A 27030-nucleotide genomic window follows, 5' to 3' on the forward strand; every position below is an offset into this window, starting at 1 on the left:
GAGTTAATGTTTATAAAAAATTAACACTGGTCACTTAGCAAAATGGTATTTTGTTTGCTTTGTAAATGCGGTACATAAGTGTAGATTAGCAAACATCTCCCTTTTCCTATGTAGCCTGTCCTCGCATGGTGACTGCTTTGCTGTGACTAGATAGCTCATGGGTGCTCTCACTCTCTGGAAAGAAGGTCCAGAGGGAAGGTAACAAAGGGGCAGGTATTACAAAAAGAGATCCAGCTAGGAGTCAAAAACAGTCTGTGAGGAGAAGTAGAACTGTCTACACAAAGAATGACCTCAGATACAAGAGTACATGATTTAAAAGAGTGGATGAAATTTACCCAGAATATAAAGTCTATAGTTCTGATGAGGATAATAAATGTATGAGATTAAATGAGAAAAATCATACTAGCACTTCTGAAATAGTGGGTGTATTTTTCATTTGTGTTATTCTGAAAAAGTCTGAAAAAACAAAAAGTATCTGTATTTTTATATAAGCTATTTTTTAAGTGAAATATTTTCATGTGTAAGGCTTAAGATGGATTGCAATAGAACACATTTTATAATAGAATTTTGTAGGAGCTCTTTGAGATGTATTTTTAACAAAGCAGGTAAAGATCCACTTTGAGATTGTATTAGTGTCTCACAAAGAATGAAAGAAAAAGACCATAGGGGTACAATATGTATTTTGTACAATTCATGACATGAACAGAAGGGCTTCCCGTATCTTAGGTATCTTTAGAAACATAGCATTGTAACAAATTTTAACATGCTCAGAATTAATTTTCTTACACTTCTGTATTGTATGTAAGAGGAAACTATATGGGCATGAAGGTGTTGACTAACTGACCTATTCCAAGGCATGCACTGCTCAACTGTGCATACAGCAATGCCACTAACAAGGGACGTGGTAGCTACACTTGTACTTGAAATACACCCAACATTAGACAAGTTAATCATCAACAAACCCAGAAAATGTTCTGGGAGCAAGATACACTAATTGAGTAGAAGTCAAGTGCACATATAATGCATGTACTGAACTTGAGCTATACTTCTTCTAACAACACACCATTTACTCTGGGTGATATAACCTGAACCCAGTGAATTTCATAACCTCATTTAATGAAAAGCCTATATGAAAAGGGGTACACAGCAAAATTTAGAATGGAATTCGATCTCCACACCAAAAGAAGTTTTATACATGAATTCGAAGGCCAGGCAATTTGCCCAACAATTATCTGGCCATCATTTTCTGTATAGCTGCTGTTTTGATGCCTGTGGAAGATCCAGGACTATACCTGGCAGTGGGCATTGGCTTTTTACAAGCTTTCACATAAGCAGGTACAAGTCTTTCCACTATAGGAGAGAATCCATGAATAAGAACCTACCTTAAGCATTTCAGAGGGCAGAACTTTTACCATCAATCACATGGTTTGTTTACTTAAGTCAGACGTAGGGCCCTGGTATTTATCATTAGCAAACAGGCTCTTACCATCATCCTGAATAATCCTCTGTAGGTAGTCAGCCACCAGACTCTTAAGGGATCTTTTGTGAGGCAAGCCTAGTCGATGAGGAAACAGAACTGTTGTGTCCACAACTGAAGTGTGAATTAACTGTCAAAAGAAAGAGAAAATCCTATCAGAGATTTTTCCCAATGAGTAACCATATAGATAGCAGCAACAATAATGGTAGCAGCAGAGTTATGCTACAAAAGCAAGTAACATGAAGCAGTTATGATGTAACAGTGACTAAGCATGCTACATGGAATATCCATTACAACTTGCAGAATAACTCAATGAGGTAGACCTTTTGTCCCTTCTTTACAGTCAAGAAAACTGAAGCTCTGAGAGATTAAGAAGGGAGTTAGTAGAGAACCCAGAAATCAAATCTAAGACTTTGGGAACCACTTTCCTACTGTGAGAGCACCACCAGGGGGCAGCATGAGGGCAGAGAAGGTCCATCAAAGACTGGGGGGAGATGCAAAGCCATGCCCCTACCACCTTGGGACTCAGCTGAGGGGGCACACCTCAACCTAGCACATGTCCTACCGCAGATTAGTGGTTTACTTGTCTGTGTCCGGGGAGGGGGCATGGACAAGGACTGTGTCCCGTCTAGTTCCAAATTTCCTGTGCTTATACATGTAAGATGGTGAATAAATTTTACAGAAGTTTCAGAAAGCAGAAAATAGGATAGATGAAGAGCAGTCAGACAACAGAGCCTAGAAACAGTTTGGATTCATTAGGAGAGTTGCATTTTTGAAAGGTGCATGCAAGAAGATTAGCCTCAAGAGTAATTTAAAGACCCACTGAAAACTGAGGAATTGGAAATTTAACATTCAGCATGCCTAGAAGCACTTAAATTCTCCTTTAATGTGTCAACTACCAAAGAGACACCAGTTCCTGGCTGCAGAGTATTGAGTAAATAAAAGAAGGTGGTGGTGGAAACAGAGACAAACAGGAAAATCCAGGAGTTATCTGGACAGAAGAAACAGACTGAACACAATGAGGAATCATGACGGCTAGAAATTGTGTGGTCTGGGAGACAGGTGCAATAGGATGGCTCCTGAACAGTTTGAGAGGTGAGGTCACTGAGGTGATGGAAGGTGAGGGAAGGACATCCCTGGAAAGAGCGTTCTTACAAAAAATTTATGTCCCCACCTCTCTTTCCACACAGCTTGGCAGGGTCTGAGTGGAAGCACATTCCAGTATTATCTGTCACATGCAGAGACAACAATGCTATTTGAGACAAATATCTATTCTTTGAATCCCAGCTTTACATAGAAAAAGACTGACATTCACCTATGAAATGTAAATGGCCTTACTGGTATTCTTGCACTAAAAAAGAACTAGCCCTTCTTTGCCTGAAGGTAAGTCCTAGGGTGGCTGAAAGTTCTAGAGTCTCCAAAGTTCTAGAGCTGTGCTGTGCCCTCTGATAAGCCACTAGCCACATGTGGCTATCTAAAAAATGCAAAAATCATTTTCTCAGTCACATTAGACATATTGTAAATGTTCAATAACCAAACGTGACTACCATCTACCATAGTAGATAGTGAACATATAGAAAGGCCGATTGGATGCCAGTGTTCTAGAACAGGGGTGGCCACCAAACTCTGTCTTTAAGTGCCCAGTTGTGAATGTTTTCAGCTTGGAAACTACACAGTCGCTGCTACAACTATTTAGCAGTGCTACTGTAGCATGAAAGCAGCTACAGAAGATACAGAAGTGAATGGCAGCAGTGGGTCTAACAACAATATTTGCAAAAACTAGGTGGCCAGCATGGGCCATAGTGTTCTGACTCCTGTTCTAGAACACACAGCAAAGAACAGATAATCTTAACCTGAAGTATATTACAGGGGAGATTTTCAAGTAGATCATGACAAAAAAAATGAACATGACATTTGATTTTGAGCGTACCTATAAACCTACCTGACTTAATATGAAAAAGTGTCTCTAAGGATGTGAATAAAATAACCTGTTAGATAAACTTAGTCTTCCCCATTTGAGTATTAAAGACAATTATTAAAGAGGATGTTAAACAATGATTTTGGTTTTATCATAATTAATGGACTTTCTGATCTGGATGAACCAAATGACTTTAGCTGTCTTATATTGTAGCTTCTGGTTTATAATAGTTGGACTATGTTATCAACATGGACAGCAGTTCTTTTCTTCTTAGTTAATGGGGCAAATCAACAATCACTGATAACAATGATAATGACTACCATCTTAACACATACTGGTTTGTAAAAGTATAAGCCTGTATTTCTTTACCTTAAGAGCATAAAGACTGTTTTCAAAGCTGTGTCCAATTAAGACAGTGTCAGCACTGAACAGGTTCAACAGGATGGCTTGGACATCACGGATTGAAGTTTTAATGTTCTTCAGGTCCTCTTCGACCACACCAGAAAACCTGCCTCAATAAGACACATAATGCATAGAAGAAAGTAACTTACTGGATTTCATCAGGTATGGTTAGAACACATTACTGACCCAATGTGAGAAACATTCACTGAACAAAACAAAGATCTGACTTATGACCATCAGCTGCCCCTCCACTAGGTTATATTTGTAACCTAGTAAAATTTATAATACGGATTAATTTATGTAAGGCTGGGAAGGCAGGAGGCATTCCAAGTTCACAGGATTCCTTTGAACACTCCTCTTTGTAGAAGCTCAGTTTTATCCATTACAATTTAGTTAAGTAACCTATCTCCCATTAAAGTAAGCCTAAAAAAGCCGCTGTGGAAAGCAATATGGAGGGTCCTCAAAAAATTAAAAGTAGAAATAGCATATGATCCAATAATTCCACTACTGGTTATTTACCCAAAGAAACCAACAACACTAATTTAAAAAGCTATATACACCACTATGTTTATTAAAGCATTATCTACAATAGCCAAGACATGGAAGTAATCTAAGTGTCCACTGATAGCTAAATGGATAAAGAAGATGTGATACCGCTCACCCTACACACAGGAATAGTATGCAGCATTAAAAAAGAATGAGATCTTGCCATATGTGGCAACATGGATGGACCTAGAGGGTATTATGCTAAATGAAATAAGTCAGTCTGAGATTTCACTCACATGTGGAAACTAAAGAACAATCAAAAAGCAGAATTAGACCAAATTGATGGTTGCCAGAGGGAACGGGGATAGGAAAATGGGAAAAATGTCAAGAGGGGAATGGGAGAAACAGACTTGTAGTTATGGAATGACTAAGTCATGGGGATGAAAAGTATATCATAGGGAATAGAGTCAATAATATTGTAATAGCATTGTATGGTGATAGATGCTAGCTACACTTGTGAGCATAGTATCACGTACAGAGATGTTGAATCACATTTTACACCAGAAGCTAATGTAACACTGCATGTCAAATATACTCAAATAATAAAAATATAAAGCCTATAAATGAAATATGGGTAGCATAGGAGAGCAAATGGAGTCCTAGGTAGAGTCTAGATAACCTATGCTTGAATTAGTCTATGACTCTGCTATTTACTTCCTCCACAGATTCTCAGAAAATTACTTAACCTTCTGGGCTCAGTCTTATCTGTAGAGTCACTTACCAATCTTAATGGCTTATAAGTACCCAATGATATACATTAAAAAAAATTAAAAAATAAAAAAACAAAAAACAAAAAAACCTACCCGAGTGGCTTTCATGAAGCATTTTCTAGATAACTGTCCAGAAACATGGCTACTGCTACGCTGTACTGCAATTTAGGAGAAAAGCAAATGATAAAAATACTGGGAAGGTATTTTGAACTTAAATTTTATATTGACATTATGGTCTCCTGTCAAAAACAAAACATACCTGGCTCCACTTGTATTTAATATAGTATTGGAAGTTTTAGAGCAATGAGGCCGGAAAAAATCAAAGGCATCCAAATTGGAAAGTAAAGTCAAACTGTCACTATTTGCAGATGACATGATTTTCTGTATAGAAAATATAAAGACTCAACAAAAAACTGATAGACTAAATGAGTTCAGTAAATTTCCCGGGTACAAAAATCAATATACAAAAATCTGCATTTTTTACACTAACAATGAAATTTCATAAATAAAATTCCATATATAAGCATCACAAAGAATAAAATACCTAGGAATAACTTTAATCAAGGAGGTAAAAGACCTGTACACTGAAAACTAAGACACTGATGAAAGAAATTGAAGAGGACAACAGTATATGGAAAGGTATTCCATGCTCATGGATTGGAAGAATATTGTTCATATTTCCATATCACCCAAAGCAGTCTACAGATTCAATGCAATCCCTATCAAAATTCCAATGGCATTATTCACAGAAATAGAACAATTTAAAAATTTTTATGGAACCACAAAAAATTCTGAATAGCTAAAGCAATCTTGAAAAAGAACAACAAAGTTAGAGGCAACGCACTTCCTGATTTCAAACATTATTACAAAGTTATAGTAATCAAAGCAGTTTAGTACTGATCAAGAGACAAAGGCAGAGATCAATGGAACAGAATAAAGCCCAGAAATAAACCCATGTACATACGGTTAAATAATACATAACAAAAAAGGAATGAATATCCAATGGAGAAAAGTTAGTTTCTTCAATAAATGGTGCTGAAAACTGGACAGCCACATGCAAAAGAATTAAAGTGCATTATTATCTTATACCATACTCAAAAACTAAAAAGTTATCAACTATAAGTCCAGCAACCACAAAACTCCTAGAAGAGAACAGGCAAAAAGCTCCATGACATTGGCTTCAGAATTTTTTTTTTGGCTCTGACTCCAAAGCAATGGCAACAATAGCAAAAATAAACAAATGGGACTATATGAAACTAAAGGCTTCTGCACAGTAGAAGATACCATCAACAAAATAACATACTGAATGGGAAAAGGTATTTGCACATCATTTATCCAGTAAGGAGTTAATAAGTAACCAAGAAATAGATAGAATTCATACAACTCAACAAAAAATCCCAAACAATCCAATTAAAATTAGGCATAGGATCTGAATAGACATTTTTGCAAAGATATACAGATGGCCAATAGGCACATGAAAGGATGTTCAGTATCACTCATCTTCAGGGAAATGCAAATCAAAACCACCATGAGATATTGCCTCAGACTTGTTAGAATGGCTATTATCAAAAAGATAACAGGTATTGGTGAAGATATGGAGAAAAAGGAACATTCATTCACTGTTGGTGGGAATACAAATTGTGTGGCCACTATGAAAAATATGGAGCATCCTCAAAAAAATAAAAATAGAACTACCATATGAGCAACTAATTACACTTATGGGTATTTATCTGAAGAATAAGAAAAGACGTACGTACTCCAATGTTTATTTCAGCATTATTTTCAATAGCCGAGATACGGAAACAACCTAAGTATTCATTGATGGATTAACTGATAAGATTATGTGGTATATGCAATGGGATACCACTTTGCTCTAAAAATGAATGAAATTGGGGCACCTGGGGGGCTCAGTCAGTTGAGCGTCCGACTTCGGCTTGGGTCATGATCTTGCAGTTGACAAGTTCAAGCCCCTCATTGGACTCTGTGCTGACAGCTCAGAACCTGGAGCCTGCTTCGGATTCTGTGTCTCCCTCTCTCTCTGCCCCTCCCCCACTCATGCTTTGTCTCTCAAGGATAAATAAATGTTTAAAAAAATTAAAAATTAAAATGAATGGAATCTTGCCATGTGTGACAACATGGATGAACCTAGATGGTATTAGGCTAAGTGAAATAAGTCAGAGAAAGACAAACACCGTATGATTTCACTTATAAATGGACTCTTAAAGGCTAAACAAATGAACAAACAAAACTCATAGAGAACAGAATTGTGGTTTCCAGAGGGGAAGGTGGTAGGAAGTAGAAAAAACAGATTACGCAGATCAAGAGGTACACATTTCCACTTATAAAATAAATCAAAGGGATGTCATGTACAACATTGGGACTACAATCATCAATACTGTGTTGTAAATTTCAAAGCTGCTAACAAAGTAAATCTTACAAGTTCTGACAAGAGTTTTATTTTTTTTTTTTTTTTTTTTTTTATTTTATTTTATTTTATTTTTTTTTTTTTATTTTTTTTTTTTTATTTATATATGAAATTTATTGTCAAATTGGTTTCCATACAACACCCAGTGCTCATCCCAAAAGGTGCCCTCCTCAGTACCCATCACCCACCCTCTCCTCCCTCCCACCCCCCATCAACCCTTAGTTTGTTCTCAGTTCTCAACAGTCTCTTAGGCTTTGGCTCTCTCCCACTCTAACCTCTTTTTTTTTTTTTTTTTTTGTTCCCCTCCCCCATGGGTTTCTCTTAAGTTTCTCAGGATCCACATAAGAGTGAAACCATATGGTATCTGTCTTTCTCTGTATGGCTTATTTCACTTAGCATCACACTCTCCAGTTCCATCCACGTTGCTACAAAAGGCCATATTTCATTTTTTCTCATTGCCACGTAGTACTCCATTGTGTATATAAACCACAATTTCTTTATCCATTCATCAGTTGATGGACATTTAGGCTCTTTCCATATTTTGGCTATTGTTGAGAGTGCTGCTATGAACATTGGGGTACAAGTGCCCCTATGCATCAGTACTCCTGTGTCCCTTGGATAAATTCCTAGCAGTGCTATTGCTGGGTCATAGGGTAGGTCTATTTTTAATTTTCTGAGGAACCTCCACACTGCTTTCCAGAGCGGCTGCACCAATTTGCATTCCCACCAACAGTGCAAGAGGGTTCCCGTTTCTCCACATCCTCTCCAGCATCTATAGTCTCCTGATTTGTTCATTTTGGCCACTCTGACTGGCGTGAGGTGATATCTGAGTGTGGTTTTGATTTGTATTTCCCTGATAAGGAGCGACGCTGAACATCTTTTCATGTGCCTGTTGGCCATTCGGATGTCTTCTTTAGAGAAGTGTCTATTCATGTTTTCTGCCCATTTCTTCACTGGGTTATTTGCTTTTCGGGTGTGGAGTTTGGTGAGCTCTTTATAGATTTTGGATACTAGCCCTTTGTCCGATATGTCATTTGCAAATATCTTTTCCCATTCCGTTGGTTGCCTTTTAGTTTTGTTGGTTGTTTCCTTTGCTGTGCAGAAGCTTTTTATCTTCATAAGGTCCCAGGAATTCACTTTTTCTTTTAATTCCCTTGCCTTTGGGGATGTGTCGAGGAAGAGATTGCTACGGCTGAGGTCAGAGAGGTCTTTTCCTGCTTTCTCCTCTAAGGTTTTGATGGTTTCCTGTCTCACATTCAGGTCCTTTATCCATTTTGAGTTTATTTTTGTGAATGGTGTGAGAAAGTGGTCTAGTTTCAACCTTCTGCATGTTGCTGTCCAGTTCTCCCAGCACCATTTGTTAAAGAGACTGTCTTTTTTCCATTGGATGTTCTTTCCTGCTTTGTCTGACAAGAGTTTTAAACTCTGTACAGTGACAGATGGTAACTAGTCTTATTGTGGTGAACATTTCACATGTATACAAATGACAAATCACTATGTCGTACACCTCAAACTGATAATGTGTGCTAATTATACTTTCAGAGTTAAAAAAATAAAAAAGATACCTGACTCCATCATCAAGTCATCAAGCTTAGGGAATGTGATAATTAATCAAATATTTGGACTAAGAGGAAGTTATCAAGGGGTACTTGGGTTTATTTTAAAACCATTTTTAAAAAATGCAAGGCATTGAATGCATTTGAAGTTGTTTTGAGACTCCATATTTATTTATAATGCAGACCCTTCAGTTACCATTTTGTCACTATGAATACCAATAACTACCCAAGTACTTCCTGACCTGTTCCAAAAAGCAGGTAGGAAAGATTCCATTAAGGCCATGGAAGAATAAGTACCAATAAAAGTACAATAACTGTAAGTATTTTACAATTCTGTTTGCCAATATACCCCAATACAGCTGGAAAAAAAAACAACAGTAAAATAGGGCTATTAGGATATGGCCAAAATGAGTAGGAAAAAAAATCCAATGAGGTCAGGAGAAAGATTAGTATACAAAATATATTTTCTGATCATAACTTTTCCTGAGTTTTGTGCATACAACCATTTTTATGAACTGTGAGGGACTTTATATTAAAAAATGTTTGTTAGAATTATCTATAAATATTCTCAAAATTCATCATCAAAACAGCTTTTAACTTACATGACCACTTTGCTTGTGTTCTAAAATGATGGACATATACACATTATATGACACACATACTTTATATATAATATATATAAGATTTTTTACTATATACACTATTACAATTATATTATGTATACTATATAAATTCTATATAGTATATATATACCATATGATATATATACTCTGTGTATAGATAAGTCCTATTCATTTAGATATCTAAACAAATCATATATATATACTCACACACATATAAATAGGTAATTTTAAGTAGTATTGGAGAATTTGTTAAAATTGAATAAATATAATCCCACCAATAATAAACACTTCTTATTCTAAAGTGAATTCAGATCAGTGCCTTCTAGTTTATTTTTCAATATACAAATATGTCATTTTATATGGCTTATAAGCCTTAAGGAAACCTAAATTTAACTGATCAATCATATCACTGGAGTTTCATCTGAGGTTTATAAAAATTAAAGATGCATCTATATTGTACAATTTCAAGTTAGCATTGAGTTTGGGTCAGAGATAGGTCATACTTTAATAATAATGATTGTTAGGAGAATCTGCCCTGAACTATTACTTTGCAAACCATATCAAAGCCATGTATACTCAGGGACATGTCTATAAGATTGCAGATATTTTATCTAATGACAATTTTTACCTAATGGAAGAAGATAATATGGTATTTTCAAAAGGAACTGATTAATGATTTAACAAACGAATGAATAAGAAAATCTATTCACTATTTGTGCTTCTCTCACCTCCTACCTACCACTCCAACATGTCAACATTCAACAGGGCTGAAGCTTTGTCTCTTATTTAGGGTTGTAACCTGGGATCTAACACAGTGTCTGTACAATTTTATCAAGTACTTAATAAAATATGAATGTTCTTGAACAAATCAATGAATTAAAGGCAAATAGCGTAACTCATGCTCTAACACTAAATGAATACAAGTACAAAGCTAAAATGCACATAAACTACATGTTGAATATTCTACAGTCTCAAAAACCAACCCTTTTATGTGGATCCTGAGAAACTTAACAGAAGACCATGGGGGAGGAGAAGGAAAAAAAAAAGTTAAAGAGGGAGGGAGCCAAACCATAAGAGACTCTTAAAAACTGAGAATAAACTGAGGGTTGAAGGGGGGTGGGAGAGGGGAAAGTGGGTGATGGGCATTGAAGAGGGCACCTTTTTGTACGAGTACTGGGTGTTGTATGGAAACCAATTTAGCAATAAATTTTATATTAAAAAAAAAAAACAACCCTTTTATATGACCCGTACCTAGTGTTATAGTCAATTACTTCTTCATCTGGTTTCACAAATGTAGCATAGACCACCTGAAGGCTGGGATCAACCACCGTCACTTGCGTAAGTTCCAAACCTTTGGCTGTGTAGCCCTATCAAGGGGGAAATATTAAACTCATATATCATATTGAGTAAACATATTTTAACATCTAAGATATCTTAAAGGAGTATTTCTAACTAGAACATACAATTTAATCGTATTATTCAGATTTACTAACAAAAGCCAGTCAGTGGATCTGACAGTCTTGTAAAAGATGTTCCAAGCTTTAATTTTTTTCCTTAATGTTAGTAATATTTCTGCTAAGAAAATAATTTCATTTTCTGGGCTTAGTCTTTACAATTGCTTTCATTAGAGATCAGTGCTATCCAGGAGAGCCTTCTGTGATGATGAAATGTTCTACTGCTATGCTGTCTAATATGGCAGCTACTAGCCACAGGTGGCTACTTAGTATGCGAAATATGGCTAGTGTGACTGAGAACTTGAGTGTTATTATATTGGCTAATGCAGTTATAGATCTTGTTGAATGAAAAAAAGAAAAACTTTACCATAAATATCAATGTGGCACTGGAGAGGACATGCTAATATTTGATTTCAAAGCCTGAAGCAGCCTGAATTGTTTCCAGTTGAAGACCTAAGCTGGAAACTGAACAATGTCCTTCTCTATTTATTGTAATTCACTCTAAAATCCGCTCTCCAAATATAATAGAGGGAATAAAAACTTTATGTCTTGGTAGAGACAACCGTTCATGTGATGTTTGACACGTCCCACGTACATTCCCTTATTTTAGTGTATCTGATTCTTACTGTTACCGTGGAACGATTATTAACCCCATACTTGACAGAGTAAAACATCCATTATACCTGCTCCAGGGTGACAGGAGGGAAGCAGTGAAGCTTCCCAGGTCATATGATTCAGTTCTGTTTGTTCCCTACTTTCTCATATTGATTCTCAGATAAAGAAAAATCACCATAAATATTTTGCTGCCTCTATAAACAATAGTTTCTGAAAATTCATTCAAGTTTTTATGCTGATACTGGGGATAACAGTATTATTTGTAACATTTTCCACCCGCACAATTTCAGCAATTTGAGCAGGAGAAGCACCACTGGTGATAGATTAAGAAAAATTAATAAATAAAAAGAGACTCACGGACCAGTTCCTGGCCTCATTTCATACTAAGTACAGGAATTCCCCCAAGTTACCTCTCCTGCACTTCAGTTGCTTCTGAAGATCGGTGAATTACACGCAGAACTATGTGGCCTCAAGAGAAAGCCCAGCCAAGTGATGTTACACACACCGTGCCAAGTGCTCCACAAGGATTCGGTTGTAATTACTGCAGTAAGAGAGAAAACACGGACGTACCACCTCACAGTTCACAGCAAATACACCATGATTGCCGTCGGGGGGCGGGGACTTGACAAAAGTCTTCACAAAGCCCTCTAGGTTTTCCTTTTGGTCATGAACGTGAAGCTGAAATAAACATTGCCAAATAAATTACCGGCTATTTCTGCAAGCACCGTTAAGCTCATAAAAATTTCACCAACTAAAAATTAGCTTAATTAACCCTTTCAAATTCTTTCACATCTCTGGAGGCAGCAAGTCTGGTTCTGAAACAAGCAGCGGTCTGGGTGACAAGCCCTACCTTGGCGACCTGACACCCGGCAGAGCCAAGGACACCTTCACAACAGCTGTACCGTGTTTCTGAGCCACCGAGGACTGCAAACCAATCAAAAAATAAAAGTAAAATCAGGCAAACTTTATAAGGCAGAGTGGCTCACTCCCAGAGCATGTGTCTTATCTTACCCTCCAAGACCTGTAAGGACACTGTGCAAGTACTTGATGTTACTCCTCCCCGTAGTCATGTTTTTGGATATTCATAATGAACAGGAAAAACAACTCCTGGAACAGAGTTCTTGTGGGTTGCACTTTGAAGGTGAATTACAGTTACCAATGTCCTGAACACCTTCCACCCCCTTACTTCTCTTATTTTGCCCTGATCCCTCAGCTCTCCTCTGGCATCACCCCCTTATTCTGCTTGGACTTAACCTCAAGTATGTTTTCAACATCTTCCCCACTCCCTGATCTTGTCTTCCCCACTCCATGACCTTTTTACTCTGGCTGAGGGGCTCAAAGTACCACATTCTCCCTTCCTATGTCTGAGTTGTTGATCTGATCCAAGAAACATCACCCAGTTATGTAGACTGAGACCATGACGCAGATGTCATCTCCAGTTTTGGCTGGACCTACCAAATCCTGATGCCCTCTTCTTCTGTATCTTTGCCCAAGTACTATGTACATTTTCACAGCTATAATCCCAAATCTTCCTATCTCTTACCCCAATCCCATAATCCAGCTCATCTGTTCCCATATCTACCTTAGCCCTTCTTCACTCTGGCCCAAGGTAATGTTCTCCCAACTGTTCCTATTACTTCCTTCTGTCTACAGTGGTTTCTGCATCAGTTTTCCTATAAAATGGGCTAGAATGATCTCCTTAAAGCACACATATTCATTTTATCACTTTCCTCAAGTCATTCCCTTGTTTATTACTGATCAAATGCAAATTTCTCAGGCTGGTGCTGAAGGCTCATGTTTAATCAGTCTTACATTACTCATCCAATCTTGACATCCCACAGCTTTCTCTTACCTTCTCCTGTGATAAGTAAAGAAGGCAGAGAACCAGTATTAACAGAGCATCTGTTATAAGCCAGGAATTTGACATGTCAGCTCACTCAATTGCCACATAAAGCTCATTCTATGAAGGTGGAAACAAATGCTCAGAGAGCTTAAGTGACTTGCCCAAGGTGTCAGGGAAAGTTGATGTCAAAAGAGCCCCAAATCTCAGGTCTGCCAGTTCCAATGTCCTTGTTCTGTTCATTATGCTGTATGGTCTGGTTAGCCCCGATGGTCTATCTGCTACACTTACTCCTCTTCAGTACCTCCCCTTCTTTGTTCTACTCCTTCTGGAATTCATAGTCCCTCCACCTTCCAAAACTAAGCCCTCCATGCTCTCAACACTCAGGCCAAAGTTACCTGATTTATTATTTATCCATGTATTTATTCAGTCATTCAATCACACCCACTGTTCTCTTCTATTTTCTCCCGGCTTTATCTTCTTCATACTATTTATTACAATATCATTCACATTCATATCAATCTCTACATCAATAGTTCATCTGTCCACCCATCTCTCCAAATGTTTATTGACAGTCTATATGTATTAGGTACTATGCTAAGTGCTGGGGAGAACATAGGGAGAAAAAAAAGAATGGATGGTGGTCCTTCCAAAAGCTCACAGTCTTTTGGAGATGGCAGATAAACTAGTAGATCATTACAAAATGTAGTTAAGTGCTATGAAAGGAAGAGGCAGGATAGAAGAAGGCAGACCTATTTCAGACGGTGGGGTTGAGAAAGGACCTTGTGGAGGTACTACTGAAGCAGAGACACAAAGGATAAAAAGGAAACAGCCATGGCAAAAGCAGAGAGAATAATGGATAAGAAGGCTCCGGACAGGGGGTCAGTGTGGTGTGAAAGTAACAATGGACAGGGGAGAAAATGGGGGGCAGAGACCAAGTCAGGCAGGGTCAGCAAGGTAAACAAAGGGTTTTAATCAAAGCAGGGCAGAGACAGGACCAGATATGTGATGTAAAAAATTACTCTCGAGTTTCTGGGGTGAAAAATAGACTGGGGGGGGGTGTGGGTAGATAGAGAAAAGGGTACAGTAGAAGCAGCGAGACTGGGCAGGACACTGCAGCAATTGGGGACCGAGATAGGGGTGATTTGGACCCAGACAGTGGCAGTAGAGGTAGAGAAGGGACAGGCTCAGACTACATTACTAAGGGATAATACCTAAGACATACACACTGCTAAGACAAAAAGGTGCGAAGACGAATGACAGCACCCAGGTTTTTGGTTTGAATAGGAAAAAAACCCAGCTGAGTGGATTGTAGCAAATTTATGGTGTTGCAGGCAAGATGGGGGCTGGTGGGGGAAGGAATCAACAGTTCATCTTCATTCAGGGCAGGGGCGGGGGTGGGGGCGGCAAGGAATGGAAGCTATTAACAAAGAAATGATTCTAATGCTGGCAGGTGCAAAGCAGGTGACATCAGGAGGCAGTTGACTGCTGTGAGGTCTTCCTGCATCCCCCTCACAGCCTGGGACTCCCCACACCAGTGGGCCACAAGGGTAGCGAGTGGTGGTCAGAAGTAGGTGCTGGTAATTCAAACTTCAGATTCAGTACAGTTTCTCTCGACTGGACTGCACCTGACAAATACAGTGAACTGAATACTTTATTGCACTTTTCTCTGAACAGCTCTGGCACTGGCTTGTCAAATAAATGAAGCAGAACTACCAAATACTTGCCTTTCTGAGTCAGCACTCGGCCAAAGTGGTAGTAGCATTCTTCTACCCTACTGTGTTTGCCTGTGGGAGTCACACCATATATTTTCCCACAACGACAACAGATCTTCCTAGAAGCTGAAACAAAATATGAAATTATTCATGAATACTTGGGGAGAAAAGACAAATGAACTGAAATGCAGGGAATTAACTGCCTTTGCATTCTTGATCACGCATGGATTACATGCCCAGGGTTGACCGTGAGGTAACAGGGAATTTAGCAGGATTACCCAAAGCAATACTTGTAGGTGACCGGCTCCCGGCACCAGGGGTGCCTGTCTTCCAACAGGCATCCTGTCTGCCTCCAGATTCAGCCTAATGCCAGATAATTGTGGTTTTAGAGCCATAATTTGACTGTAGCCAACTTGATTAATTATCTACTTTTAGTACATAGTAACTCCTGAAATAGGACATATGTCTTCCTTATTATCCCCTTTAAACATGGAGGGGCCTGCATGCTTATTAAGTCATTGAGAGTAGATCTGGGCTTTTCACTAGATCCATTTGTGAACATTGGTTTTCAGTGATAATCCTCAAATTGGTTCTGATGATGATGGCAACTCTTAGTTGCAGTCTATTATGAGCCTCTGAGGCAGGTACTGTGCCGAGCACTTCGCATGCATTCCTGTAACTGATTCTCACAATGACCTGAGGGGGTAGCTGTATGATCCAGATTTGGGAAAACCAAGGCTGGAGGGAAAACCAACAACCAAATGCAGGTTTCCCTTCCTCCTTCAGAGCCTCTGTTCTTAACTGGGTCAAGGGTTGGAAAAAAAAAAAAAAAGGTAACTCAAATGGCAAAGACAATAATGAGAAAAATTCTAAAGATACAATAGATAAATATTTTCTAGTCATTGAAAAAAATATTTTTAAATGTTTATTTATTTTGAGAGAGCAAGTGAGAGAGCATGAGCAGGGGAGGAGCAGAAAGAGAGGGAGAGAGTGAATCCCAAGCAGGATCTGCACTGTCAGTGAGGAGTCCGATGGAGGGCTCGATCCCATGAACCATGAAACTATAACCTGAGTTGAAACCAAGAGTCAGATGCTTAACTCACTGAGCCACCCAGGCACCCAGAAAAATATTTCTAAAATTCCATTTCCAACTCCAATGGACTTAAGGTTTGACAGCTGGGATATTAAATATTCTCTCTTTCTTCTTGGTGGAAGGAATGAATTTTAACTATGCGTAGTATTTAGAGAAAATGTAAAATAGTAACACTAATTGTAAATCTTTTTATAAGAATTTCTAATTAAAGGATAGGAAGTATTCAAAACTGACACTGCATATGAATAGTTGGTAGGAGTAGGGACTCCAGAATCAGACTCCTTGGGTTCAAATCCTGGCTCTCCTACTTATTTTCAGAGTGACCTTTGACAAGTCATTTGACCTCTGTGGGCTTCAATTTCCTCATTTGTGTGAATGGAGGTAATGCTAGTACTTACCTGAAATGATTATTAATATTTAATAAATTAAGAAAATAAACTTCTAACACAATGGAAATGAAGTGGAAAGGGAAATAATCCTTTTAGTGTTCCAGCCTTAGCATGTAGCAAGGATCATTTTCAGTCCCATACACTTACTGTCATTTAGAAGAGCTTTGGTCATGCCCGGGTTTAAAAGAATACTTCCTGGTTTTTCAGGGCTGGGTTGTGGATAGTCATTTTCATGTAACTGTTCTTCCGTTAGAAGGTAGTCTTGCAGATGTCTGTAGAGAACAATTCCTGTGAGTGCTAAGAAAAAAAGAAGTGTGGTTCAATAAAATTTAAATAACATGTTTTAAGGTAGTGGTAAGGTTAGAGTCTACTAACACTTTCAGATATGGAAAGCTCAAATGCTGATTAACATTAAGTAAGGAAGTAGTCTAAAAAAACCAAAGTCTTCATATCCTTTGACCTATAGATATGTAGATACTGATTGCTCTCCGCATCATCTGAGGTCCTACTCTATGGCTAAGAGAAGGGGAAGTAAGAATCCCATCAGTAGTAGCCAGTGCATATTAAGCATGCCAAAAACTATCGTCAGGACTTTGAACTTTATATTAACCCAGAAGCGAAAACCTATTGACCTCATTTTTACAGACAAAGAAAATGAGGCTCAGAGAAATGAGGGCACATGACCAAGGTTACACAACACAGTTAATACACAAACTCAGATCTTCTGACTCCAAATCGTGCTTATTGATTCTTAATAAACACTGAGATAAGCAGAGTACAGAAGCTTACAAGCAGGAAACATGGTAACTCTCACAAGGGCAAAACGCTCAAGTTCAAGGATCTCTTTCCAACATCACTGACCCTAACCCCTCACATGAATGGATTCCTAAAATTTCTCCTAAGGTGTTATTTAAAATTCTGGCAGAATTTGCTACACTATCTTTGGCAAACCCTTTTGTACAAAAAAGAATTCTTCTGTGTGAGAAATATTAGGAGATTCTAGAAGCACCTGCTTTGTTTCAGACAAGTACTTAGAGGACAAGACAGGTGCTACCATCTGGTTTTATTCAAAATACGACCAAAATCAAGTAACACTTTTTCTTTAGCTTTTTGATCCTGGGAGTTTGTTACAAATGCAGACTTGGAGGCTGTTCCCAGACATCCTGAATCAGAATCCTCACTTGAACAAGATTTCCAGGTCATTCCATGCATGTTAAGTTTGAGAAGCACTACTCTCACTGACTGGATAGGTACTAAGTATCCCCTCCCACCACTCTTCAAAAAGGAGGCTGAGAATTCAAATACTGCCTAAGTAGAGCCCATTTTTTCATCTATTTATACTAATTTTTAAAAAGGCTATTAAATATTCAGTCTGCAGATGATCCTTCATAAACACAAGTTTATTTATTCATTTATTTTCATGTCCATTCTCTGAAAGAGAGAACGAGTGGAGAGGGGCAGAGAGAGAGGGAGACACAGAATCTGAAGCAGGCTCCAGGCTCTGAGTTGTCAGCACAGAGCCTGACGCAGGACTTGAACTCACAAACTGTGAGATCATGACCTGAGCTGAAATTGGACGCTTAACTGACTGAGCCACCCAGGCACCCCAACACAATAGTTTACTAATTGCCATCACACCACATTTACTTCTCCTTTAAGGTAACAAGGACAAGAGTCTGTCAACATTGCACCAAACTTACCACTTTTCTTTTCATTCTTTTTCAATCCAGTTGTTTTATCGTTGTTATTGCTTCCAGGGACACCTAAAACATACAAGAACTCTTCTTCTGAGACAATGAATTATTTTTGTCTGCTTTATAAAAAAGTATAAAACATGAGAAAGGTCCACAGCACAGTGAAGTCCTTATTTTTACCTTAAAACAGGCACCCAACATGGGACACCAAACTACTTCATAACCAATGCTAAGTTGGGAAAAATGGTAATTTATGAAATAATTAGATCAGGACTTCGTATTTTCTAAAGCTACTATATTCTGTGTATTGGTTAGAGTATGTCTAAATATGAGTCAATGAGTTTTACATCATTACTGACTATAACTCTCACAATTTGCAAACCATTTCCATTTCATTGCAAATATCCAAATGTGTATTTAGACTTCTATGTTCAGTATCTTTATGCTGTATTTAATACGAAGAGGGGGGGGGGAGTGAGAATACCATGAAAACACTAAAACAAGAGACCCTGTATATTTTATTTTCTTATTATTTCAATTTTTATTTTATTAGGTTTTTTGTTCTACTTCCAGTGTAGTTAGCATAGTGTTTTATTAGTTTCAGGTGTACGATATAGTGATTCAACAATTCCATACATCACCCAGTGCTCATTGTGATAAGTGTATTCTTAATCCCCCTCGCCAGTTTATCCCATCCCCCACTCTCTTCCCCTCTGGTATCCATCAGTTTGTTCTCTATAGTTATGTTTTTTGATTTGTCTTTTTTTTCCTTTGTTCTTTTTTTCCATTTTTCTTTTAATGTTTATTCTTGAGAGGGAGAGAGAGGGAGAGAGAGAGAAAAGAGAACATGAGCGGGGGAGGGGCAGAGAGAGAAGGAGACACAGAACCTGAAGCAGGCTCCAGGCTCTGAGCTGTCAGCACAGAGATGAACTGCAAGATCATGACCTAAGCAGAAGTTGGACGCTTAACCAACTAAGCCACCCAGGTGTCTCTCATTCGTTGTTTCTTAATTTACCGATGAGTGAGATCATATGGTGTCTTTCTTTGACTTACTGTGCTTGGCATTATATACTCTAGATCCATCTTTGTTGCAAATGGCAAGCAAGATTTCATTCTTTTATATGGCTGAGAAATATTCCATTGTGTGTATATGTATGTGTGTATATATGTATACACACACCTCTATCTATATACATCTTCTTTATCCATCATCTACTGATGGACACTTGGGCTGCCTCCATAATTTGGCTGTTGTAAATAAAGCTGCAATAAACACAGGTGTGCATACAGCCTTCTGAATTAGTGTTTTCATATTCTTTGGGTAAATAAATACCCAGTAGTGGGATTACTGGGTCACATGGTAGTTCTATTTTTAAGTTTTTGAGGACCCTCCACACTGCTGTCCACAGAGGCTGTACCAGTTCACACACCACATCCTCACCAACACTTGTTTCTTGTGTTGTTGATTGTAACCACTCTGTCAGGTGTGAGGTGATATCTCATTGTCGTTTTGATTTTATTTCCCTGAAGATGAGTGATGTTGAACATCTTTTCATGTGTCTATTGGCCATCTATAGGTCTCCTTTCAAGAAATGTCTGTTCGTGAGACCTTGTATTTTGTAACACAGGTATTCAAGTCTATTTCAAGTGCTGTACATAAAAAAATGCCATAGGGGCGCCTGGGTGGCTCATTTAGTTGAACATCTGACTCTTGATTCTGGCTCAGGTCATGATCCCAGGGTTATGGGATCAAGCCCCGTGTCAGGCTCCACACTGAGTGTGGAACATGCTTATGATTCTCTCTCTCCCCCTCTGCCTCTCTCCCCTGCTCATGCTCTTTACTATAAAATTTAACATTAAAAAAATGGTTTAAATGCCATAAATTATCAAATTTTTATATTCTTGAAATTGAAATAGCATTTCTAAGCATGACACAAAACCCAGAAACCAAAAAGCAAGACATTAATTACACTTTTATTTATTTATATATATATATTTTTAAATGTTTGTTTATTTTTGACAGAGAGAGAGACAAAGACAGAGACAAAGCATGAGCAGGTGAAGGGCAGAGAGAGGAAACACAGAATCCAAAGCAGGTTCCAGGTTCTGAGCTGTCAGCACAGAGGATGATGTGGGGCTCAAACCCACAAATCGGAGATTATGACCTGAGCCGAAGTCAGATGCTTAACCGACTGAGCCATGCAGGTGCCCCTAACTGCACTTCTAAAATAGCTTCTAGGGGTACCTGCGTGGCTCAGATGGTTAAACGTCTGACCCTTGATTTGCCTTAGGACATGATCTCGCGGTTCATGGGATAGAGCCCTGCACCAGGATTCTGTCTTCCTCTCTCTGCTCCTCCCCTGCTTGCATGCACGTGCACACGTGCTCTCTCTCTCTCTCTCTCTCTCTCTCTCTCTCTCTCAAAACAAACATTAAAAAAGAGAAAAAAGTTAAAGTGAAAAGCTTTATTATTACAAACTTCACAAATAAGGCTGAAGTACCAGTGAGTGACAAACTGAGGAAAACACTTGAAGCCCATTAAAAGGGGATATGCGAAAGGTTGTTGCAGATGAATAGGCTGATAATAAAAGGGGACAGAAAGATGCAAAAAGGCAATTTAAATTGAGATAGATAAAAGGATCTTCAACCTTATAATAATAATAAAAAGCTAAAATAATTTCATTTCTGGTCTATACTTTCACACTCCAGAATGGGATAAATGAGGAACTTTTCCAAGGTGTGAGGAAAAAGCTTATACTCCTACCCTATTAGTGGGGAATGTAAACAGCAAATGTTTTCTGGAGGCAGTTAGCAATATTTACCCATTTTAAACATGCAGACCTTTTCTGCTAGCTACTCTGTGCACAGGGATTTATGTTAAGGATACATAGGCTCTAGTATGAGGAAATGTTTGACTTCACACTCCATTAATCACAGAACGTAAGGTAGAAAAAACATGTAAGCCACTTAGATACTCAGTGCGTGTGTTTCTTCTGTATTCTACACTCTACACAATGGAGTATCAGTACTACAGGTCTGTACAACAGAGTATCATGTAGTCATTAAAATGTAAGATACAGATCTGGATGTTAACACACATTCTAGATCAACTGATGAAAGATTTCTAGAATACTTTATTCAGTGAAAAAAGTTAGAGCATACACCAAATGACTGCATTCATCTCAATTATTAAAATTACATATATTTCTGTAGTCATTATGGAAGGGTCTATATCAAAAATTTGGAATAAAGTTGTCTTTGGCTGTTTTGTTTTTTTTAATGTTTTTCTGTATTATTTGAATCCATGCTATGTATTCTCGAATACCCCTAAGGAAACAAAATTGGGGGTAGGATTACCCCCGAGCAAACAAAACTGGCTCTTGAGGAATAAAGAAAAAAAATCATAGATATTACAATGGTATGTGGCTTTCCAAAACTCAGCCTTACCCAACAAAATATTATTCCTTAAGTACTTAATACTACTGGAGGTTGGGGGTGGGGGTGGTAGAAAAAACAATGTCTAAAAAAGATCTTAGGGGGGCAGTAATGAAAAAAAAAAGAGCTGAGAAATACTATTTCACATGGAATGAGTTACTTTTATAACTAGAAACCCAATTTAATTATATCCATGATAACTGCTCTCAAGGAGTTATATTCATATATCTAATTTCAAATCTAATTTGTTATTTTCAACCAAAAATCCCACTTGCATGTTCTACTCAAGAGAATATTTTTAAACTATGTTTCATTGAATACCTAAAAACGACCCTGCTAATGAAAAAAAACATGTTTAATGTCAGGTGTTGATCACAAGTTTTTATCTTATCACTTGATTAATTATAAAGAAATTACCTTGATCTCTCAGTTTCTTAAGAGTATTTATCGCTATGTTCACATACATATTTCTACTGCCACAGCGTTCATAAATGGCCTTTTCTTCTATTTTAGCCTAGACCATGAAGTGAATAATAAAAGATATTAAATCTCAAGATGATGGATAATAAATGTTTACAATATAATGGAATAAATATGGCAAAATATAACTCAAGGGATGGGGGAAAATGGCACAAATAAAAAGCAACTTATTTTACATTTTTCTGTTTATGGCTTTTGAGAGGAAAGAAAAAAAATTATCCCATGAATCAAATCGAGGAACTAGATACTTCTCTTCACAAACTAAAACCACAGTATAGAGTACAAAAAGCCTACAGTGCATATTCATTTGATTCTCAAAGCAAGCCTCTAATGTATCAAAGGTGCTTATTATTATTCTCGTTTGAGGAACAAAGGTTCAAGGGGGGAGAGAGAGGATAAAGAGGACAGAGAGGAGAGAGAGAATCCCAAGCAGGCTCCATGGCCAGCGCAGAGTCTGATGCAGGTCTCAATCTCATGAACTGTGAGGTCATGACCCGAGCTGAAATCAAGAGTGAGACACCCAGGTGCCCCAGTAATCAATATTTTTATGCTAGGATTCATGAAAATCCTAAAGGTCAGTAAAAGAAAACAAATGGATAAAAAATGACAGAAACCAGTAAGGGTAATATAATGATAACATTATATTAATGCTTTATTGGGCACCTAGTATGTGCAGATTTGGTAGAATAGTCATTAAATGTTTTCTCAGTCTTCATTGTGAATCAGTGAGAATGGGTGCCATCATGACTAACTTGTATGAGGCTCAAGAAAAAGTAGATATCTTACTGTTGCAGAGCTAGTAAATGAATCCAGGAGTGACCAAACGTCAAAGCCAAGATTCTTCTCACTACACTAAACTTCACAGAGATAAAGCCATGGGGGGGTTGGGGAGAGGAGAGAAGAAAAGCAAATTGAAATAATAAAGGATAACATGTCTCTGTAACAGGCTGCTTTTTTTGTCTGTCTTTGCATTGCCATTTTTCTTCAACCAGTATAGAATCCTGGAGGAGACAGACTTCCGGGATGGCTGAACAAGAACGTTCATGAACTCACCTTCCCATAAAAATAATTAAAATACTGGCAAAACAACTAAAGTAACCATTTCAAAACTCTGAAAATTAACCAAAGCCACAGAACAAACTGAGAATTACTTAAGAGAAACTACTGAACCTCGGTAAGACAATGGAGTCTATACCATTTTAGCTTGAGGGTTTTCCCATTACCCACTTCCCACCTGCCAGCTTAATGCCATAGTGATAAAAAGTTGGCAGCCTGGTAGCCAACAGAGAGGATGGACTTCTTTTACAGCTACACTAAAAACATCATCCCCAGAACACAGACAATGTTTTGTCTGAATAAGCAGCTCCCTGGAAAATCTATTCTCCAGGTGTTGTGGGTATTTGAGTCAGAACTCAGCTCATGGTGGGGGCGGGGGGACCCTATTGCCTGGGTGCTACTAAAACAATAGCAACTGGGTGGCAAGATGACAGCCACCTAAGGTTATGATTTCTTGTTGGGCAAACAGGAACCTGGCCAGGAATTTTGATTTTTTAATGTTTTTAATGTTTATTTTTTTGACAGAGAGAGAGAGAGAGAGAGAGAGAGAGAGAGAGAGAGCGCAGGGGAAGGGCAGAGAGACTGGGAGACCCAGAATCCAAAGCAGGCTCCAGGCTCTGAGCTGTCAGCACAGAGCCTGCAATGTGGGGCTCGAACTTACCAACTGTGAGATCATGACCTGAGCTGAAGTCGGAAGCTCAACTAAGCCACCCCAAACCTGGCCAGGAATCTAAAAAACATTTTGGAGACCTAGGTGACCACAAAAAGCTTTGAAAGGTCCTGACATATTCCTGGAGCTTAAAAGGTGGCCCGGGAAAGACCTGGGAAAAGATAAGGCCCTACTCACTCACTAGTGGCTGTTCTTGAAGCCCTGGAACAAGGACGTAAAAGCTAAGTCTGGCTGTCAACCTAAGTTTTAAGGCACTTCTTCTCACATAGATTCCCCCTGGCAAAGGGAGGAAGACATACAGACAAGGCATTTAAGGAAATTTTCTAACCAGTCATTGGCGAACAAGTAGATTATGCTGACAGAGGGTGATCCTTTTGAAGGAGGCCTTAAAATAAAAATTAAAGGCAAGAACTTAAAAATGCTACTGGAGAACTCAGTGGCCGTACATTGAAAGGAATACAGAATCTACAAAATTAGTTCAGTAAAGTCACTAAACAAGTAAGTAGCAACAAGAAAAACCAAAACCTAGCAACAAAACAAAAATGTACCTGAAACCAGTTATTATTTAATCATACAGTTTGTAACAAAAAAATTATGAGTTATGTCAAGAAACAAAAAAGTGTACCTCATACAGAATAAAAACCAGCCAAGAGAAAATGTCCCTGAGAAAGTCCACATTTTGGACTTTAAGTACAAAGACTTTGTAAATATGTTTTAAAAATGAAAGAAACTATGTTTAAAGAAGCAAAGAAAATGGGGTCTTACCACATGGACAACATGAATAAAGAGAAATTTTAAAAATAACAAGTTTTTAGGAATTCTGGAGCTGAAAAGTATAAAAAATTTTATCAGTACTCTAGGGGGTCCACAACAGATACACTAGATGGTTATTTGAATTCACATGAGAATTAATATTGGTAAATATAACTTTATAGGAAAATATCAAAGAATATATGTGTTCGTATATAATCATTTTCTCCTGTTTTAACAATGGCATAGAGCAGTAATTACAAAATTGTGTTGATAGGCTTATATAATGTTATAATCCATATAATAATAATGGTATAAAGAAGGGGGTAGGAAACATATACTGGAACAAAATTTTTATAGGCTATTGAAATGAAGGCAGTTTTAATCTGAATTAGATTGTTTTAAATTAAAATGGTAAGTGTAATCCTAAAGGCAAAAAGTAAGACAGTAACTAAAAAAATATAGCCAAAGAAATGACATGGGCATTTAAATGATACACTAGAAAATATCTATATAACACAAAAGAAAGCACTAATTATAGAGAAAATAAAAAGACACAAGACATATAGAAAACAAATAGCAAACACATGATGTAAATCCTCTTATTGGTCAGTACTTACTAAATGTTAATTGATTAAATACTCCAACTGAGGGAAGAGACTGGAAGAATCATGAAAAATATGTAACTCTACACTGTATGCAAGGTAGACACTTTAGATCTTTAAGTAATATCTGCACCCCACACGGGGCTCAAACTTACAACCCCAAGATCAAGAGTTGCATGCTCTACCAACTGAGCCAGCCAGTCACCTCTAGATAGACACTTTAGAGTCAAAGACCAAACAGGTTGAAAGTAAAGGAGAAAAAAAAGATGTACTTTGTAAATAGTAAAATATATGTGAAGTGGCTATGCTAGTATCAGACAAAGTAGATTTTTAAAACAAAAGTTGTTACTAGAGACAAAGACATAATGATAAGAGCCAATCCATCAGGGAGACATAACAATTATTAACAAATATGCATTTAATAACAGAGCAGCAAAATATAGAAAGCAGCAGCTGACAGAACTCAAGTGACAAATAACAATTCAACATTAAGAATGGATACCTAAAGTTTCTCTGTTCTCCAACCATCCAAGATGCTGAAAGGAAGGAATGTCAAGGAGAGGAAGGTGGCCTGGTGCCTGCTGTTGTGAAGAAGCAGGAGGCCAAGAATTTAGTCAATCCCATTTGATAAAAGGCCCAAGAATTTTGGCATCAGACGGGACATTCAGCCTAAAAGGGACTCACCCACTTTGTCAAATGGCCTTGCTACATCTAGCTGCAGCAGCAAAGGGTTATTCTCTATGAACGTTTAAAAGTGCCACCTGTGATTAGCCAGTTCACCCAGGGCTTGGACTACCAAACAGCTACTCAACTGCTTAAACTGGCCCACAAATACAGACTAGAGATAAAGCAAGAGAAGAAGCATAGATTGTTGGCCCAGGCTGAGAAGAAAGCTGCTGGCAAAGGGGATGTCCCCACTAAGAGGCTGCCCATCCTGTGAGCTGAGGTTAATACTGTTACCACCTTAGTGGAGACAAAGAAGGCTCAGCTGGTAGTGATTGCACATGATGTGGACCCCATTGAGCTGGTTGTCTTCCTGCCTGACATGTGTCCTAAGATGGGGGTTCCCTAGTGCATTATCAAGGGGAAGGCCAGGCTGGGTTGTCTGGTTCACAGGAAGACTTGTACCACTGTCACCTTCACACAGGTTAAGTCAGAAGACAAAGGAGGTCTGGCTAAGCAGGTGGAAGCCATCAGGACCAATTGAAAAGACAGATATGATGAAATCCACCCCCACTGGGGAGGCAATGTCCTGGGTCCAAAGTCTGGCTTGCATTGCCAAGTTGGAAAAGGCAAAGGTTAAAGAAATGGCCACCCAACTGGGCTAAATGGATGCTGAATTTTCTGTACATAAAGCAATAAAAAGTTCTCTTTCAGCCAGTGTCAAAATAAAAAAAAAAAAAGAATGGAGACCTCTGTACCATACTTCAATAATGGAAACAAGTCAAATGGTGAAGAGAATAAAATATTTCAACAACACTATGAATCAACTATACCTAGAAGACATCTATAGAACACTCTGTGCAACAATAGCAGAATATATAATGCCTTTCAAGCAGATACAGAACATTTTCCAG

At 38.1% G+C, this 27030-nt stretch overlaps 1 protein-coding gene and 1 pseudogene across 1 annotated transcript in view; one reads left to right on the forward strand and one right to left on the reverse strand.

The window, feature by feature from the left end:
* The window catches only part of LOC147574869 (RNA exonuclease 1 homolog), a 43642-nt gene that overhangs the window by 1182 nt on the left and 15430 nt on the right, over window positions 1–27030 (reverse strand). Inside the window, exons 6-14 of the mRNA XM_086685425.1 lie at window positions 22310–22406; window positions 18464–18526; window positions 16911–17060; window positions 15294–15407; window positions 12577–12650; window positions 12297–12404; window positions 10909–11024; window positions 3765–3903; window positions 1487–1607 (exon numbers count right to left, since the gene is read on the reverse strand). Coding sequence (XP_086541551.1) covers window positions 1487–1607; window positions 3765–3903; window positions 10909–11024; window positions 12297–12404; window positions 12577–12650; window positions 15294–15407; window positions 16911–17060; window positions 18464–18526; window positions 22310–22406 — 982 coding nt within the window. The remainder of the gene's footprint in view (window positions 1–1486; window positions 1608–3764; window positions 3904–10908; window positions 11025–12296; window positions 12405–12576; window positions 12651–15293; window positions 15408–16910; window positions 17061–18463; window positions 18527–22309; window positions 22407–27030) is intronic.
* Window positions 22976–26842, forward strand: LOC112856192 (large ribosomal subunit protein eL8 pseudogene; annotated as a pseudogene).

This window comes from Puma concolor, chromosome D4 (genome assembly GCF_028749965.1).
Source record: "Puma concolor isolate L17-30 chromosome D4, mPumCon1.1.hap2, whole genome shotgun sequence".
In the NCBI taxonomy this organism is placed as follows: domain Eukaryota; kingdom Metazoa; phylum Chordata; class Mammalia; order Carnivora; family Felidae; genus Puma; species Puma concolor.